General features: G+C 53.5%; 1 protein-coding gene across 5 annotated transcripts in view; it reads right to left on the bottom strand.

Annotated features, from left to right (window-relative positions):
- Positions 1 to 5,009: 5,009 nt before the first annotated feature.
- Positions 5,010 to 16,463, bottom strand: part of DHDDS (dehydrodolichyl diphosphate synthase subunit) — a 37,900-nt gene continuing 26,446 nt past the window's right edge. For 4 of the 5 annotated variants that reach the window (XM_062190694.1, XM_062190700.1, XM_062190695.1 and 1 more), the window contains 3 exons: positions 16,157 to 16,264; positions 5,657 to 8,433; positions 5,010 to 5,089 (listed from right to left, as the gene is read on the bottom strand). In XM_062190694.1, coding sequence (XP_062046678.1) covers positions 8,194 to 8,433; positions 16,157 to 16,264 — 348 coding nt within the window. In that variant the 3' untranslated portion in view covers positions 5,010 to 5,089; positions 5,657 to 8,193. The remainder of the gene's footprint in view (positions 5,090 to 5,656; positions 8,434 to 16,156; positions 16,265 to 16,463) is intronic. The other variant, XM_062190696.1, reaches the window with a different exon arrangement.

Raw genomic sequence — 16,463 nt, 5'->3', positions numbered from 1 at the left:
TTCTGTGGATCCACACATCTTGCTGGGATTGGTTTGGGAGTAGGCAGGAGATCCAGCACCAATGAAATCCAGCCATGAGGGGCTTGAGGGAAAGATTATTTGTAACAAAAAACCGAGCAGCGTCAGGGCAGGCGCTGTGGTGTAGAGGGTAAAGGTGTGCATCCCATATAGGTGCCGGTTTGAGTCCCAACTGCTCCCTGATGATGTGAGCAGCGGAAGACGGCCCAACTCAACAAACTTGGGCCCCTGCACCCACGTGGGAGACCCAGAAGCTCCTGGCTCCTGAGCTGGCTCAGCTCCAGGCATCGTTAGCCATTTAGGGAATGAACCAGCGAATGGAAGATCTGACTCTTCCCAACTCTGCCTTTAAATAAATCTTTAAAGAAAAACAAGAAAACCAGCAGCGTCCTGGCCACAGGCGTGCCAGCCCACCTGGAGCCGCGGTGCTTGGACTACACACTGGGGGCTGCAGACCAGAGATGAAAACCTCAGGACCTAACAGCTGCTATTTGTCACTGGGTCTTCCTTACTTAGAACACAGAGTGGGCCTGGGTGTAGGGCCGGGAAGGGTCCGTTTTTGTATCACCCACATCCACACCTTGGTACAAGGACAGGGCTGGCACTGAGCACGTGGTTACGGCTGCTTGGACAGCAGTCCTTACCACACTTTGCTGTCTGGGTTCATTTTGAAGCCCAGACACTCCCGTGGTCCAAAGTTAGTCTCATCGGTATGTACAAGGGACATGCAGAAAATCTGTGGGAAAATGGAACTGAGTTTCTTCTGGTACAAAAAAGAAATGCTGAAATCTGCACATTTTTTGCCATGAGCTTTAAGATCTCTTCCATTTTCCAGGTGAAGGGGAAGTTCTAGTTTACGGATACTCATTTCCAAGAATGAGTTACGATGAAGTTTTACCTGCCACCTTACAACCCGGAGCTTCTCAACTACAAAGTGGGGGCAAACACATTTCATATGATTGACCCAAAAACAGCCACAGTCCACAGCTCGCCAATATTGATCAAGAACCAACTGCAGCTTTCCCCAGTTCTCCAACTCCACTCAACATAGAGCCCACGGCGCCCCTCGCCAGGACATCAGAGTGCAGAATGATTTCAGCAATGAAGCAACTGGAGACTAAGAAGCCCAAGTCAGAGACTACTGTTAGGGGGCCCGCATCCTGACTCTGCTGCTCCTTAGAGATAAAGTGGCTTCTTCACCCACTTCCCTGTGCATAACATGGGCCTAGCACTGGAGTCCACAAGGTCTTTGGACTTAGGAGACAACATGCAAAATCCCTTATTCAAGCCCAGTAGCGACCTTTGTGACCGAGGGTCAGCCCCTTCAGCCAACACAGCCGGCGGTCTGAAAGCAAACGCCAACTGCACTCCAACCCGAGCCTACCGAAGCTCAATACTCCAAACCGCCAACGTCTCCTGTGGTCTCTGCAGCTTCTCCTAACTAAAGCCATCAGGAAAGTTCTTGTCAATGTGGTCTTTGCAGAGCCAGACCCACGCAGACTGGGCACCCTCTCCCGTCAACAGCTCAAAACCCTTCCTCTGCAGTCCGGATGAAGCACGAGCCTCCCCACCCAGCTACCAGGTGGAAGACGCCAGTTACCAGGATCTACACTTGAAGTCGACCGCAGGAAACGGGTACAGCAAGGACAGAAACCACCTCCCAGGTCACACCTGGGACACGCCCCAACTCCCTCATCAGTTTTGGAGTGGGGACTGCAGATCAATGAAGGCACGCTCAGCTGCACACGGGAGCGCCACACCTTCTACCAGAAGGCGCCCTTATCCCCAGAGACTTGGCGAAACCAGGTTCCATTGGTGGGAAAAGACCAGAGGCACATTCCAAGCCAAACTGTATCCAGCTTTATTAAAGATTCTTTTCATAAACAATCATGGTATTTCAGGCAGGACATGGGCAGACAATCGTGAACAGTATACAACAACTTTCAACTCCCTTCTTCAATGGACGACCAAAATCAGAAAGCCACTATAAAACCCAATGAAGTCTCCATGACGCTCTGGCAAGGGGAAGTTTAGAGTGAGGGCTGACATTTCACATTTAGCATGTTGTTTAACAACTTTTCACAAGCCGACCCTGACTTTCAGGAAATGAAATGAAATGGCAGAATGGTCAATCTGAAGATCCACAAGCTAGAAAAGGAACCGCTGCTCTTTTCAGGGCCCCATCTCAGGGGTCACTGTGAAGTCCAGATTGCCCGTCATGCTGGTACCAAATTGTCTGGGGTCAGGTCCCAACAGGTCTCTGGGTTTGAAGGAGTTAAGTCTATGCTGAAGGCAGACGGGGGGAGGAAGAGGGCATAAAATCAAATTTAGTTTTTCCACACCGCAGGGTGTGTGCCCTGGTGGCTGTGTCAAAGGCAGGGAAGCCCTCCGGGGAGCCGAGAGCAAGTCTCCGGTGTCCCCCGTCTGTCCAGCTCCGGAGACCTTCTGCTAGTGACCTCTGCCCTTCCCCCAAAACAACAATGAAGTGTTCTGTGTGCTAACAACAGAGCTTAAAAAAAAAGTAAAACAAAATTCTGCATTTTTATAAAACTTGATAAAAAATAGTATTTCAAACTGTACAGTCACCAGAAGTACACAGTTATCAAAAACGCACACACTTCACTTGGCATCTCCAGCACCTTCCGCTTTCTGTGCCTACGAGAGAAACAGAGAGTCATGCAGCGTGCATTTATGGAGACCGTCTTCGTCCACAACCCACCTACAGTACATCCAGGCGCTTCGACAAGCGAGCACTCCCTGTGAGAGCAGCCTGCTGGGTGACCTTTGCTAAGTCACTTTCCCTCTGAGCCCGTCAAACGGGAGCCAGGCAACACCAGATCAGGTTACCACCAGGCCCCTCACAAGCACACTGGGACCCGCGGGGCGTCTGGGCGTCGGCGGCAGACAGCACACCTGACACCCACAGTACCTGGTCTGTTTTGGCGTCTCCGTTTTCTGCAGGGTTATTCCCATCCTTGCCAGCATCCGCTTTTCCCTTTTTCCCTTTGGGCACCTTCTCTCCCTTCTAAAAGGAAGGGAAAAACAGATCTGTTTCTTTCCATCTCACCTTCGCAGGATCCGGTCTGAAGAGCTCTGTGTAAAGCAGTACTGTTTACAACAGGCACAAATCCTTCCCCATTTACAAAAGCAAAACTGATCCAAACCAGGATAAGGGCCAGGCCTCGGGTCCAGGTCAAACCACGCCTGCGATGCTGCTCTCCAGTCCCAGCTACTTCGCTCCCCATCCAGCTCCCTGCTGACACACTGGGAGCGCAGTCGGCCCAGCACCTGGATCCCTACCAGCCACCCGGGAGGCCAGGACAGAGTCCCTGGTTCCTGCTGCAGCCACTGGGGAGTGAACCAGCGGATGGAAGGCAGAGTTCTATCTCTGTCGCTCTTTCCAATAAACAATTTTTTAAAAAAAATTAGTGAATCCATCCTGAAACAGACAGACCTAGGCTAAGTTTTCTAAAGTTCGCTGTGACCTTCAGCATACAAAATTGGTCACCTAACCAAATGCAGAAAGTCCTGCACACTGATGACAAAGTCCTTGGTTAGGATGGCAAGGCTACCACCGCTGGGGATGGGGCAAGCAGGGAGTTCACGACATCCGTCCACACTGGGATGACCCAAGGCAAAGCCACCATTCTGGGAAAATGACCCCCACGTCAGCACCGCTGCCCCCAGCCCCACTTACTTTTGCAGGGGCCTTTTTAGGCTTGGGTTCTGGCTTTGGAGGAGCTGGTTTCTGTTGTTTTTAAACAGGGAGAGAGGGAAAAGAACATGAACACAACCGACCCAAGACAATAACCCAGAACCCAAGCGCAGCACCAGAGGTAAAGTCCTGGCTCGTCCAAGGTCTGTGTGGCCTCTGCAGAAACCACTCCACCAACACCGAGCCGCCCTCCCCTCGCCACCGCCCTCAGGATCGCTGAACCAACGAACTCCAAGCGGGCACGAGCCCCGGGCGGGGAGGCCACTCCGGCCCGGTGCACTTACAGCGGACAACCGTGCGGATCTTCTCTGTGGCTGCCGGAGAGAGAACAGGACAGGCCAGTCACCCCGGGGGACCTGCTCGCGGCCGTGTCAACCCAGACCCGGGCCGTTCCCACGAAAGGGGTCCTGGGCCTTTACCCCCCACCCCGGGGGGAGCTCAGGACACCGCCTCAGAGAATACAACTTACTTCGTCCTTCACCTTGGCCTTATCTCCTTTAGCATCCCCTTCAGCCTACGAAACAATAAGGAAAAAAGGAAACAGGCGCTTCCGAGGGGCTCCTGAGAACCCAGGCAAACCGCGGTGGCCCGAGCGCCAGCCGCGCCAGGCCGTGCCCAGGGCCAGGAAGCAGCAACAGCTGCCGCCGGCGCAGGCCAACCCTCCGGGGGCGGGGCCCGGCGCCGTTGCCATGGCAGCCGTCGAAGGCGGGAGAGCCGGGCGGCGCGCGCGCGGCCGCGGGGACTCGTGGGCGGCGGCGGCGGCGCGCGCACCGCGCGGGAGGGGGAGACGTGGGCGGGCGGAGGCGGGGCCCCGCGCGCAGGCCCCGCCCCCTCGCGGCGGCAGTTTTTTGGCGGCAGCGCGTTCCCCCGCCCGCCAACCCCGAGCGCCGCCTTCCCGCCCTTTCGGGTTTGAATCGCCCGCCCGCGGGGAGGGGAGGGGAGGGGGCCTGGCGGTGGGGGGAGGGGGCACGGGGCGGGCGCGACGAGCCCGAGGGGAGCGGGATAAACAGCCGCCAACATGGCTCCTCCCGCCGCGGCCGCCGCTCCTCCAATATGGCCTCTGGCGCCCGCGGGCAGCCGCGCCGCGCGGGGTGAGCCCGCGGCCGCCCGCGGCGCCCCGAGCCCCCGCGCCGGCCGGCGGCGCCTGCTCCGTCCGGCGCCGGCTCTCGCGCCCGAGCCGGGGCGGCGGCGGCGGCGGCGGCGGCCCAGCGCCCGGGGCCCTCGCGCCACGTACCTTTCTCTTGGGCATGGTGGCGGCGGCGGCGGCGGACGCAGGCGCTGGGCGCGGGGATGCAGCGGCGCGCGGGCTTTGGTCGGTCCAGGGGTCGTCCTCGCCTCTTCTTCACACTGCTCGGGCTCCGGGGGGTTTATAAAGTTTTTATAGCGCTGGGAGCCCCGGACCGGTTAGAACCGGATTTCACCTCCCGCCGCCGCTCATTGGCCCAGCTGGGGTCACGTGGGCGGGGTTTAAACTCACCTCCTCTGGAGGGAGTGAGGAGGGGGGCTGGGGGGAGGGCGCGCGAGACGGCGGCGCGCCCAGGGGTGGGGGCGCAGTGGGGGCGGCGCGCGTCGAGGGCACTCGGCGAGGAGGGGCGCGCGGGGGCTCGGCTCCCGCCAAGAGCTGGCTTGTGCAAGCCACCAAGTTCCTTCCACCTTATGCAACCGAGCCACCCACTTCTCGGAGCCGTGCGACACTCGGGGCGCATCTCCGCGGCTCTCCTTCCTGCTCCCGCTGGGGGCCCCGGAGAGGGCTTGGGCCCGCGCCGCTGGAAGCCGCAGGAAGCGCGCCGCCCGAGGCACGGGCTGCGGTTGCCAGGGCCAAGGCTGCCGCTGAAGTGGGAGTAGAGCGGGGCAGCCCGCCTGGCGCAGCCGGACGCGCGTGCTCCCGCGCTGCCAGTCCGGAGAGCCCTCCGTGCTCCTCACCTGGGAGGCGGTCCGCGCGGGGTCGGGTGGGGATCGCAGGGGAGCCTTTTCGCTCAGAGGTGCCTTCCGGGTGCTGTGGGGCAGGTAGGAGCTGTCCTTTCAGCACCCGTTGCTCAGCCGCCTCCCCAAACACTGAGGAGGCCCCCCATGGCTGATGGGGGGGGCTCCTTTAGGGCCCTGTATTACTGAACCCCAGGACCCCGCCACAGAATGACGGACAGCGCCCGCCAAGGCCTACCAGAGTCCCCTCCCCCTAAGCTCTACCCAGCTTGGAGACATGGAGCCCAGCAGCCCCCACCCGACGAGGCGGCCACCAAGCCTGGGCGCTGCAGACGCAGCTGGCGAAATCCCTCCTTCTACTGTCAAGCTGGCTTCCTTTCATTTGGGTGACGGAAAGGAGGGTGGAGACAAGCGCCGGGGGATTAGGGGACAAGTAGAGGAACAGGTGTTGTGATGGCAAAAGGGCGCTTCCAGGGCCTGCCTCCCCTGCCGGAGCGGGAAGCCATGGTCTTGAGCTAGCCAAACGCACGTGGAGGGGGGCCAGGCGACTGCAGCAGCAAAACAAGTCTTACATCTAAGAATCTTAAAAATTCTATTATGAGGCCCAGGAGAACAACAGGATAAAAGTCCTCAAAGTGGGGGTTGGCTTACAGGTGGAAGGACACGTAAATTGGTCCCACCTGGTGTGCACAAATCCTACCAACAGAAAGCAACCGTTAAGTTCAAATCAAGTATTTTGCAGATGCTGCCGCCGGACAGCAATGGCCTCAACGCCTCTCCTTCCCACTCCCAGTGTCTCCTGGGGCAGCTGCTCCCTGCTCCACCCTGTGTACCTTTCCCAGAACACAGGACCTCAGGCCAGAAATACCAGTTCCATTAATCATCTCCACCGTCCCCCAATCATATTAGGGAAAGCCAGCCACACTCACAGGGTAGATTCTGTGTGCTGCCTCCAGCCCCTCATTCCCGCCTTAATTGTAGGGCTCTGTATTATAGCCACATAATTCATGCCTCCCTAATTAAGGCTGTCAACAGCCCCATTGTAAGACTGGAAAATGTACAGCACCTGCTCTCCGGGAACATGGTGCCAGGCATTGGTAGTGGGGAGTGCCAGGTGTGTAGGGGGCTTGCCAAAGGATGAGTTGATTGGCTTTTCAACCGCAGTGTCTGGCACTTATGCTTGTTTCAGGAAGCAGGGACAGTGGCCAAGGGGCCTGTGGCACCAGGTATCTGGGCACAGGAAGGCAAGGATGGGTTCAGGTCTGAGAAGTTAGGGGGCTCGGAAGTCTACTCTGCTTACAAGATCCCACCTCCCCTCTGGAGGGAGGCACTAGGGAAACAGCTTGCAGAAAGGAAAGCGGGGAAACCGAGGAGCAGCCCTGGGCAGGAACCGCTGCTCGGGCACTGGGAGCAGTCGCTCAGACAGCTCTTCAAAGGCTCTAATCCTCTCAGCAGCAACGCCTGGCAGGGGAGGTGAGGGAAAGGACACAACCTTCCCTGACTCTGCCCTCTTCCTCCTGCTGGGCAGCCTTGGCCTCCACCAGCAGAGAGCGCCTGGAACAGCCTGCCATGCTGCGAAGTAAATCGTCTCAGGGCCTTCTTGGGGAGCCAGGTCAAGAGCCGAGAAACCTCAATGACTGAACCAGGGAGGACAGGAACCGCGCCTGGTTCTGTTCAGGCCTGATGTGTTACGGCGAAGTAGGCCGGTGCTGCATTCGATCACCAGGGCCTACAGGCCCTTCTGTTACCCTGTAGCCATGGAGGGAGCCGGTCCCACTGGGAGTGGAGCCTGGCCCCGTGCCCTGCGAGAGGAGGAGAAAAGCTTGTGTGGGCTGAGTCGACAATAGGTAATTGGATTGTAATCACCCGGCTGGCTTCCGCGCGCCATTGGGGGCGCTGAGCCTTTCAGTGAGCAATCAGTACTGCGTGGTGGGAGGGGGTGGAGATTCAATAGCAAATCCCAGGTGGAGAGCCAAGGGGAGGAGCGGCAGATGGGCACATTTTCTTTCAGTCGCTCCTGCCCCTTTTTTCCCTGCCCAAATAATGCTGGCTGCCTCTTAGCTATTTACCAGCCGACCCAAGGTAGAGCCAAATCTTCCGTGCAAGTCAGGGGGAAGGTGGAGATGGATGGGTGAAGGGCTGTGGTTGGGGCGGGGAGGGGGTGCCCTCTTCCCTGCAATTGTTTGTTGAAGGATGTGCTGTGGCAAGAAAAGTCCGTCCGGGAGCACAGAGTGGTGGCAGAGGCGGAGGGGGCAGGCAGCCAATGCACTGTGGCGCCCTGCTCTCCAGACCTATTGGTGAGCACAGCTGGGTTTACTGGCCTTGGGGGAAGACTCCTCTCCAACCCTTCCCAGGGGCCACTACCATAGGCAGTCCAAAGATATCTACAGCCCGCAGCCCTGGCCTTGGGGGCTCCCCTGCCAAGCAAAGGGACGACAATTCTTCCTCAAGAGGGAGGTGCCTTTCACCAAAAAATGAAAGGGGAGTGGGGCCCTGGAGGCAGAGGGCAGGACAAAGTGGCAGGCAGCCAGCCTCACTCAGGCTGATGCGGTGCCCAGACGTGCCAGCCAGTCAGCCCGCTTGAGCTCCAAGGCCTGCAGGAAGCCCTGGACCCGCTCTTCCCGTCTGGCTGAGAGTCTGTGCAAGCGTGTCCGTCGGAGCTGGGTGTCCCCACTGGCCTGGAGCCCCTCTCGCAGCAGCTGCTCTGTCACTGCAGCCTGGTCCCTCTCCAGCTGGTGCCTCTTCCGCTCCTCTGCATACGTGTCTCGGGCCTTCTGCTGGAGAAAAGGGGGACCGGTGCGGAGATCACTTTTAGGCATGGGTGGAACTGGGAGGGAGGGAGGGAGGGAGGGAGGGGCGGGGCACAGGGCAGGCCAAGTGGGGTGGAACAGTGAAGAGCTTGTACCAGATCTGGAACGCTAGGGAGTAGGTGTGCAGTGGGTGGTGCCCTTGTTGGACAGGCACGACACTGGCTGTTTTGGGTCCATCTTTGTGTGGAAGCATCTCTATTCCTTACAGTTCTTCTCAGGCAAATGTGGGTCTGACTTCTGATTCCCCCACCAACTAGCTTTGTGGCTTTGGCCAAATCCTCTCCTAACCTCATTTCTTCATCTGTAAAGTGGGGGTTGTGCCTACCTTGAAGAGTGGTTTTAAGGATTAGAGATAATATATGCAAAATCCTCTCTAGCATATTAGCAGGCTCTCAGACAGAAACAGCAATTTGGCATGTTATTATTGTCTACTGTCTGCAAGGAAGGTCCTGTTCCTGTCTGGGGCACTACTGCTCACTTCCTTTGGTCTCCCATGTTCCCACTCCCTACACTGCTGTCCAGGCTGTGGGTCTACATTTACCTCCTGTATGGAGACCAGCCACAAGCATACAGCCCTCCCAGGAAGACTCTGAGAAGCATGTTCCCTTCTGTTAAGCCACTGCCTACATTCTGCCTACCAGACTAGGTGCTAGTGTCCACCGTCCCCTCTCTTAGAAAATAAGCCTGGAAGGTGTGCTGGAGCCTCAGGGTCCGGAAACCAGTGCTGACATCAGGTGGTGATCCCAGGCCCCGCAGCACTTCTCAGTCCTCGTGTTTCTCCAGACAAAAACAGGGCAGGGGCTGTGCTCCTCCTCCCTGGCACTCGGGCACCCTGTACATGTGAAACACTCAATCCATTGACCATGTGAGCCCAGGAGGGCAGGGATGACACTCCTGGCACAGGAGAGGGGAAAATCTCTTTGGAGCAGAACCAAGGCCTTGCTAATGCTCTTTTTCTGCCAGTCTAACTGGCCACCAATCTCCTCCTGCCAAACCTATTCCGTGTGTGAGAAACCGTTTTCCTACAGGGTGCCTGGAGGTATGCTATACTGAAATAGCCCTTACCACACCCTACCTTGTATCATGGTACCCTGTGCACGTGTCTTTGTCCTAATGAGCCTGTGGGCATTTTGGCTGCTCTGTCTTCTTTCTAGACTCTCTCCTAGGCATAGTACGTCATCTGCTGTCTCACGTGACCATGAGCCATGAGGGAGGTACTTTCTGTGTGTTGGAGACTGACATGGAGGCTCAGAGAAGTGGTTTGCTGAGGTCTCTAGGCAATGACGGTTCACCAGATGAACGCAAGGCTCTTGAATGATCCCAGGTATTCACGGATACTTCTTGTTAATATTACAATGATCCCATGTGGAGCTATGAATACCACAGGCTTGAGCAATTGCTGCAAAAGCTTCCATGTTGCTGGAAGGGCTTCTTCCTGTCCTTGACCATGGGGGACCCTGGGTCCCTCCACAGCAGCCCAGGTGCTTACAGGCTGGTTAGGACACAGCCAGGTCCATGAAGTATCATGGTACAAGGTAGAATGTGGGAATGGAGGCACGAGGAAGGGCCATGCACGTTCAGAGGAAACAGCAACTATGGCTGACGAAGGTCAAGGAGTGAAACATCATGGACAGGCAGAATGTGAGCTGACCTTTAACCAATGGGGAGGAATCAGACAGAGGTGAGGTGTACAGAGTAATTTAGCAGTGAGAGTTAACAGGGAAAGGCACAAAATGGAAGACCTTGCTCAGGTCAGAGTAAGTCTACCTGGCACACTGAGGTTTGAAAAGTTTCTGTTCTAAAGACACCCTCACCTCTCTGAGGCTATTCTGAATCTGCAGAATGGGGGCCAGCACCCTACACTGGAGTGCCACTCTGAGTCCCAGCTCCTCTGTTTCTGATCCAGCTCCCTGCTGATGTGCTTGGGGAGCGGTATTTGGGGCCCTGCTACCCATATGGGAGACCAAGCTAGAGTTCCTGGTTCCTGGCTTTGGCCTGCCATTTGAGGAGTGAACCAGTGGATGGAAGATTGATATTGATCTCTCTCTCTCTCCCTGTTGCTTTGCCTTCCAAATAAATAAATACATCTTTAGTCTGCAAAAAGGGGTAACAGTTTCCCCCCCTGTCTTGTTTAAGAAAAATGAGATGATGAATGCCCAGCCTAGGACCTGGGCATTAACTGTTGCTGTTCTCCTACCACCACCCTGTGTGGCCAGGGCTAAATTCTGGACAGAAAGGATGAGTCACCTCGCCACTGACGGAGGAAATGCAGAGCTGACTCTGAGGCTTCTTCCAAATGGTGGCCTCTGATGAAAGGCCAGCAATGGAGGCTGTGGCCAAGGCAGAGCCTGGCCCGGCAGGGAATCTGTCACTGTTAGGACAGGAGAGCTGGGAGAGCTCCGTAAGCCCAAGAGCTCCAGCCTCCCCGTCCTGCAGTCAAGGACACAGGCCACCATGGGAAGGGACTTGTCCGAGCTGCCACAACTGGCTGAAGTTTCCTTGTTTCTTCAGGAGGTGACTTCTTAGGAGGACGACTGTTCTCCAGGGATGACCTGCGTCTAGACTCCTATCCAGCGTCCATGTAGTCAGGGTCTACTCTGCAATCTCAGAGATGCTCTAAGTTCTCATGTAGTCAGCCTTGGAAAATTCAGAGCTACAGAAGTGCTAAGAGTTCAACTTCGCCGTTCCTGATCATTTATTTACTCTCCCTGTGTGACGGACAGTTGGGAAAATGAGGGCATTATTTCTTTCCTTAGTGACTTTTGGTACTTAGGCAATCTTGGCGCAAGGCCTCCAGAACCTCACTTTGAGAAACGGCACTGCAATCCTCCTGGGCCTTACAGCTCTCCGCTCTGGTCCTCCCCACGGACGAATCAGGGCATGTATGTTCCAGCCCTCTGGCACTTAAATCCTCGGGTCCTCCCCCAGGAGGAGCTGGGCTTCAGAACACCTGTTCACCAACGCAAAGTCCTCCCCAAAGCCACAACCAGCACGCCCAGGTCAGTAGCACAAAGACAGAGAGTGCCTTCTGCAGGAAACGTGATGTTCTGAAGGCCCTGGGGCTTCCCTGCCCAGGGCATTGTACTGGGCACAGGATGACCATGGTACTGCTTGTATATGGCTCTCCTGTAGGCGGGGGAGGTCAGATGAAGGTCCTAACACACACACGGAACACTTTTAACCAACATTCTCTGACAATGGCCTTTGTTCCAGGCACAATACTCAGCACTTTGATGTGTTAGCTTACTGAATCCTTCTCACAGACCTCTAAGGTAGGTACTCTTATCAATCTTAAAATTCTCTTCTTTTATAGATGAGGAAAATGAAGGGCTAAGCAGCCAGTCAGTCACATGGCCTAGTAGGCAGCACCATGATTCAAAGTCAGGAATGCCTGAGACGGCATCTCCAGGTTTTAACTTCTCCAGAGGGAAGAAGGGACCTGAAGAGCGCTGGAATGACAGCGGCTGACCAGTCTGGTTTGCGCCATGACAAAGTTCCCCTCTGTGACGTCACCCTGGGAGCTTAGGTGCACAGGCACATCCTGCTCATCTCCATCAGTGAGGCCCCAAGAACCCATCCATGCAACCTGTCACCGAGGATCGCTCTGCACTGCTGCCCCCTTTCCCTGGCCTGATTCCCTATCTGTGCTTCCTCCCTGCTAACAAACTCTTTCTGTGCCAGAAGCAAGGTGGCCACCTGGGGACTGTTGTGGCCCCTTCCAAGGTCTAGGCCCTAACACCTGGCAGCTGAGCCCCAGCTACACTCAGCATCCACCAGCAGTCTTCTCCCAGGCAGCTCTAGGCCAGAGACTGCTTCCTGCTCTCTGCCTTGTTCTTTCAGACAAAAGGTACACACGGGGCTGACAGGCAGCTCAGAGTTTGACGACAGGAACTTGGGTGATGGGAGAAGAGCAGATATGTGGAGGTAGGAAAAGGAAGGGTATGGGAACAAAGGAACTGTGAAAAGGCCACTGTGGGCACACGGTACACAACAGAGGAATGTGGGGAAAAGCTATTTCTAGTCTGAGGCCAGCTCGGTGAGGATGCTGTTAGTTTGCACTGCCCCTCAGTGCTTCTCTAAGGTGCTAAGAGTTTTAGAAACAGAGCTTTGAGGGATCCCGGGTAGATAAAGCCAGGCTGGGCCTCTTAAGGGGCACTGCTGGAGAAGGCTTCAAGACAGTCAGTGTCTCTGTTAAAACTTGTTCTAAAAACTGGAGCAACAATAGTAATTTATCTACTTTATAGCACTTTACAGAATCTATGTAAGGGACACCTGATATGGTCAGAACTCAATAATGTCTGCAGTTATGATCAGAGTACAACATGGAACTCACATATTCCACTCCAACATTGCCAGGCCACAGCCTACATGTCTCGGCTCCTAATGACATCAGTATTTATAGCTATTTGTTCTACCTTACAAGAAACATAGGAAAGTTTCAACATCACCTTACCAACTTTACCATTAACAATAAACCTCTTAAGTAATGGTGATGTCTGCTTTCCAGTTGGTGTTACCTTAGAACAGACTCCACCGAGCATGTCAGAGAACCGTGTTCCGGTAACCAGAATGAATCCCCCATCTGTGGAGGGCTGTCACCTTGCCGGAGTTTCAGTGGCTCCATTTTCGTCCCTCATCATCAGCACTGCACCCCCACCTTGAGGCCCATCCCCTCTAACTCTGGCTACTGTAGGAGTTTGGTCTCTTGCTCTCCGAGAATCCCGAGTGAATTTTATAGAATGCTAACGAGATCCTGTCATTTCTTAACTCAGATCCTTCCATTCCATTACCATGGTCTATGACGTCCTGCAGGGCTGGGCCTGACTCCCCTTTCAGCCTCATCGTATGTCCCCCTCACCTAGGCACACGGCCTTCTTACTCCATTCTTCCAAGACCCAAACTTTATAGCCCAACACCCTTGCACTCACTTCACTGCTTCCTAGCACGTTCACTGCCTTACCACAATCAAAAAGGACCTTACCTACTCGAATACCGGTTCACTGCCTGTCTCCTCAACTAAGAACACAAGCTCCAGGAAGGTACAGATCTTGTCTGGCCGGCTAACACCTGTCTCTCCTGTGCCTAATACAGTACCTCACTCTTTCCAGGTACTCAAAGAGTATTTATTGGATGAATGAAATTTGAGGTAACTCCTCTAACAACCATGTGCAAAGCATCTGAGAAACCTGAAAATACAATAAAAGGCAACTGAACAACCAAATCAGAGATAAGAATATCCACCCCTGGGAGCACAGCCACCAAGCTCCTGGAGCTTCTTACACAGTCCATTTACTCTCTTTGTACACACAGTTCTTTTTCTTTTTCTTTTTTTTTTTAATTTTTCTTCATTTATTTGAGAGATGCTGGGATGCACAAACTCAACCTAGGTCTCCCACAAGAGTGGCAGGAACCAACCACTTGAGACATCATTGCTGCCTCCCGGGGTCAGCACTGTCTAGAATCAGGAGACGGAGCCAGGAGTTGAACCTAGGCACTCCAATGTGGGATACAGGCATTACAACCTGTGCCCTAACTGCCAGGCCAAATCCCCGTCCCTATAAACATAATTCTAACATGCTTAATTAACTGCTTCCTAACCTACAATCGAGTTTACGGTATTATTACTATTTTGCTATTTTATTTACATAAAATAGTAAGTAAAAAGAAAGGAGGGAGACACTGTCAAAATTAGCCACTGACAGCAGTAGCAAGTGAGAGGAGAACACAGAAAAAAATATAAGAAATCTGAAAGCCACATATCTTGATACAGCCCCACCTTCAAGGATATCACTGTTTAGAAGTGCTTATAGTTACCATTATCGTTATCATTAGAATGTGATTATTCTAATCATTACCACATTAGCAAGTGTTGGTACATAGTAGGTATCAATGAATTATGTGTAAGGAACATTTCAGAAAGTTTTCCATCAAAAAAGGGTAAAGACAGCTCTAGTTCTCAGAAGGAACTTGGGTCATGTAAAAAATATGCTACTCATTCCTCATTCAGTCATTCAGATAACTGAGTCTTATTGTTTTTCTGTCAACTTGTAAACTTCCCCTTTCAATTTCCTCATATTCTGTGACTAAATGATCAAACCTTCACACTTTGACTGATAGCAGGAGTTCTGGACTTGATGTTCATGGACAGATTTCTCAGGTTACATGAACCACCCTGAAGATAATCTCTGTGTCTTAGTGGTCTGCCATTTTCCATGGATGATGGTCCAAGGCTTTTATTAGCTTCTCCAAAGGGACCCTGACACCAAGGAGACTGACAAGCCCTGACTTACATCAGCTCGCCCTGGGCGTCTGCACAACAGGCTTGACTGTGCCAGCTGTAAGATCCCCGTTCCTAGTTCTGGGGCCTCGAGACAGTTTTAGGCTCTTTGCACCTCTGTTTCCATATCTAAAAAGTGAGGATACCCAAACCTACTTGATATCAAGAGTTACTTAAGAAAACTTACATGAAATCAACTAAAGTGCCATGGTAGCCCCTCAGTGTTACCCCCGCCCACCTGCCACCCCCGTTATTAGTAAGACACCTTCTAGTAAAACTCTGTCCTCAAGATTTGGTGACCAAACGTCAAAGTAGAAGAGCAGCATTCTGGCTTGGTGGTTAAGATGCCAGTGTTCTACAGCAGAGCGCCTGGGGTGGCTTCCTGTTGGTGCATATCCTGGCAGGAAGTAGTGATGGCTCAATTACTGGGGTTCCTGCTATCCATGTGGGAAACATGGATGGTATTCTCAGCTCCTAGCTTTGGTCACATACATTTTTGAGGAGTGAACCAACAGATAGCTCCGTCTCTCAAATAAACAAATTAGGAAAAAAAAGGTAAAAGGAGAACTTCAAGCCTTGGCACACATAACTTCATACAATGGAAAGACAATGCTATTTTTGTTTTTTAATCTCTTTTGGAAGTGGTTTGGCTTTTTGCAAAATAAATAAATAAATAAATAAATGATTTTTTAATGTTCATCTACTTGAGAGAGAAGGAGTGATCTTCTAGCTGCTATTTCACTCCCTAAAATGTCTGCAACAGCCAGAGTTGGGCCAGGCCAAAGCCAGGAGCCTGGAACTCCATCCCAGGTGGCAGGGATCCAAGCACTTGAGTCATTACCCACTGCCTCCCAGAACGAGCATCGGTAGGAAGCTGAATCAGAAGCAGAGTAGCTGGGACACGGACTGGCACTCTGATATGTGATGCAGGTGTCCCAAGTGGCAACTTAACCTGCTGTGCCATAACATCTATGGCTCTTGTACACTTGGCTTGCCTTTTGTATACTCCCAATACTGCAATCTTTTATTAGGCTAATGTCTTCAGGGAATAATAGCCAGTCTCTCTGAGAAACCTTTTCTTGGGTCTTTAAGAGATTAAAGACTTGCAGCTTGAACCCCACTCCCACCTCTTACTGATTATATACCCTTGACTCAATCATCTCTCTTTCACTTGGTCATTTGTGTAAGGGCAGGGACCACTAACACTTACCTCCCTGGGTTCTTAGAAGCACTGAATGAGGTATTGCATGTAGAGTGTTTGCAATGTGACACACAGCAAGCATGCAGTGATTGGCAGCTATTATTATCATCATCAACATGCTTATTAGGAAGTGACTGCTATACATTAAGTTGGTCAATCAATGCTCATCTTTTCTCCCATCCCATTCAGTCAGGCCAGTCCTGAACTCTTACCTGAAGCATGCTATGGTTCATTTGGAACTGAAGGATGGCCTCACAGAGGTTCCAAAATGTGTATTCTGGCCACAAAACAGGTTGGAACACCAGGCAGGAGTGGGAGGTCTGGGGAAGATAAGGGAAGGAGTATTGTTTAGTGACATGTTGCTGGGCACACCACCCTGCTCAGTCCTCCAAGGAAGAGACAGGCTGAGCAGAGCCCAGAAGCCCAGAGGTCAGACAGCACAGGCACCCCGAGCTGCAGCTGCTGCCGGGGCCAGGCCTGATTCTCTCATGAATGGTGGAGAACTTATCTGAGGCAGTT

This window comes from Lepus europaeus, chromosome 5 (assembly GCF_033115175.1).
Source record: "Lepus europaeus isolate LE1 chromosome 5, mLepTim1.pri, whole genome shotgun sequence".
NCBI classification, from domain to species: Eukaryota; Metazoa; Chordata; class Mammalia; order Lagomorpha; family Leporidae; genus Lepus; species Lepus europaeus.
The sequence above is the reverse complement of the archived record's forward strand: the minus strand, read 5'-3'. Positions and strand labels throughout refer to the sequence as shown.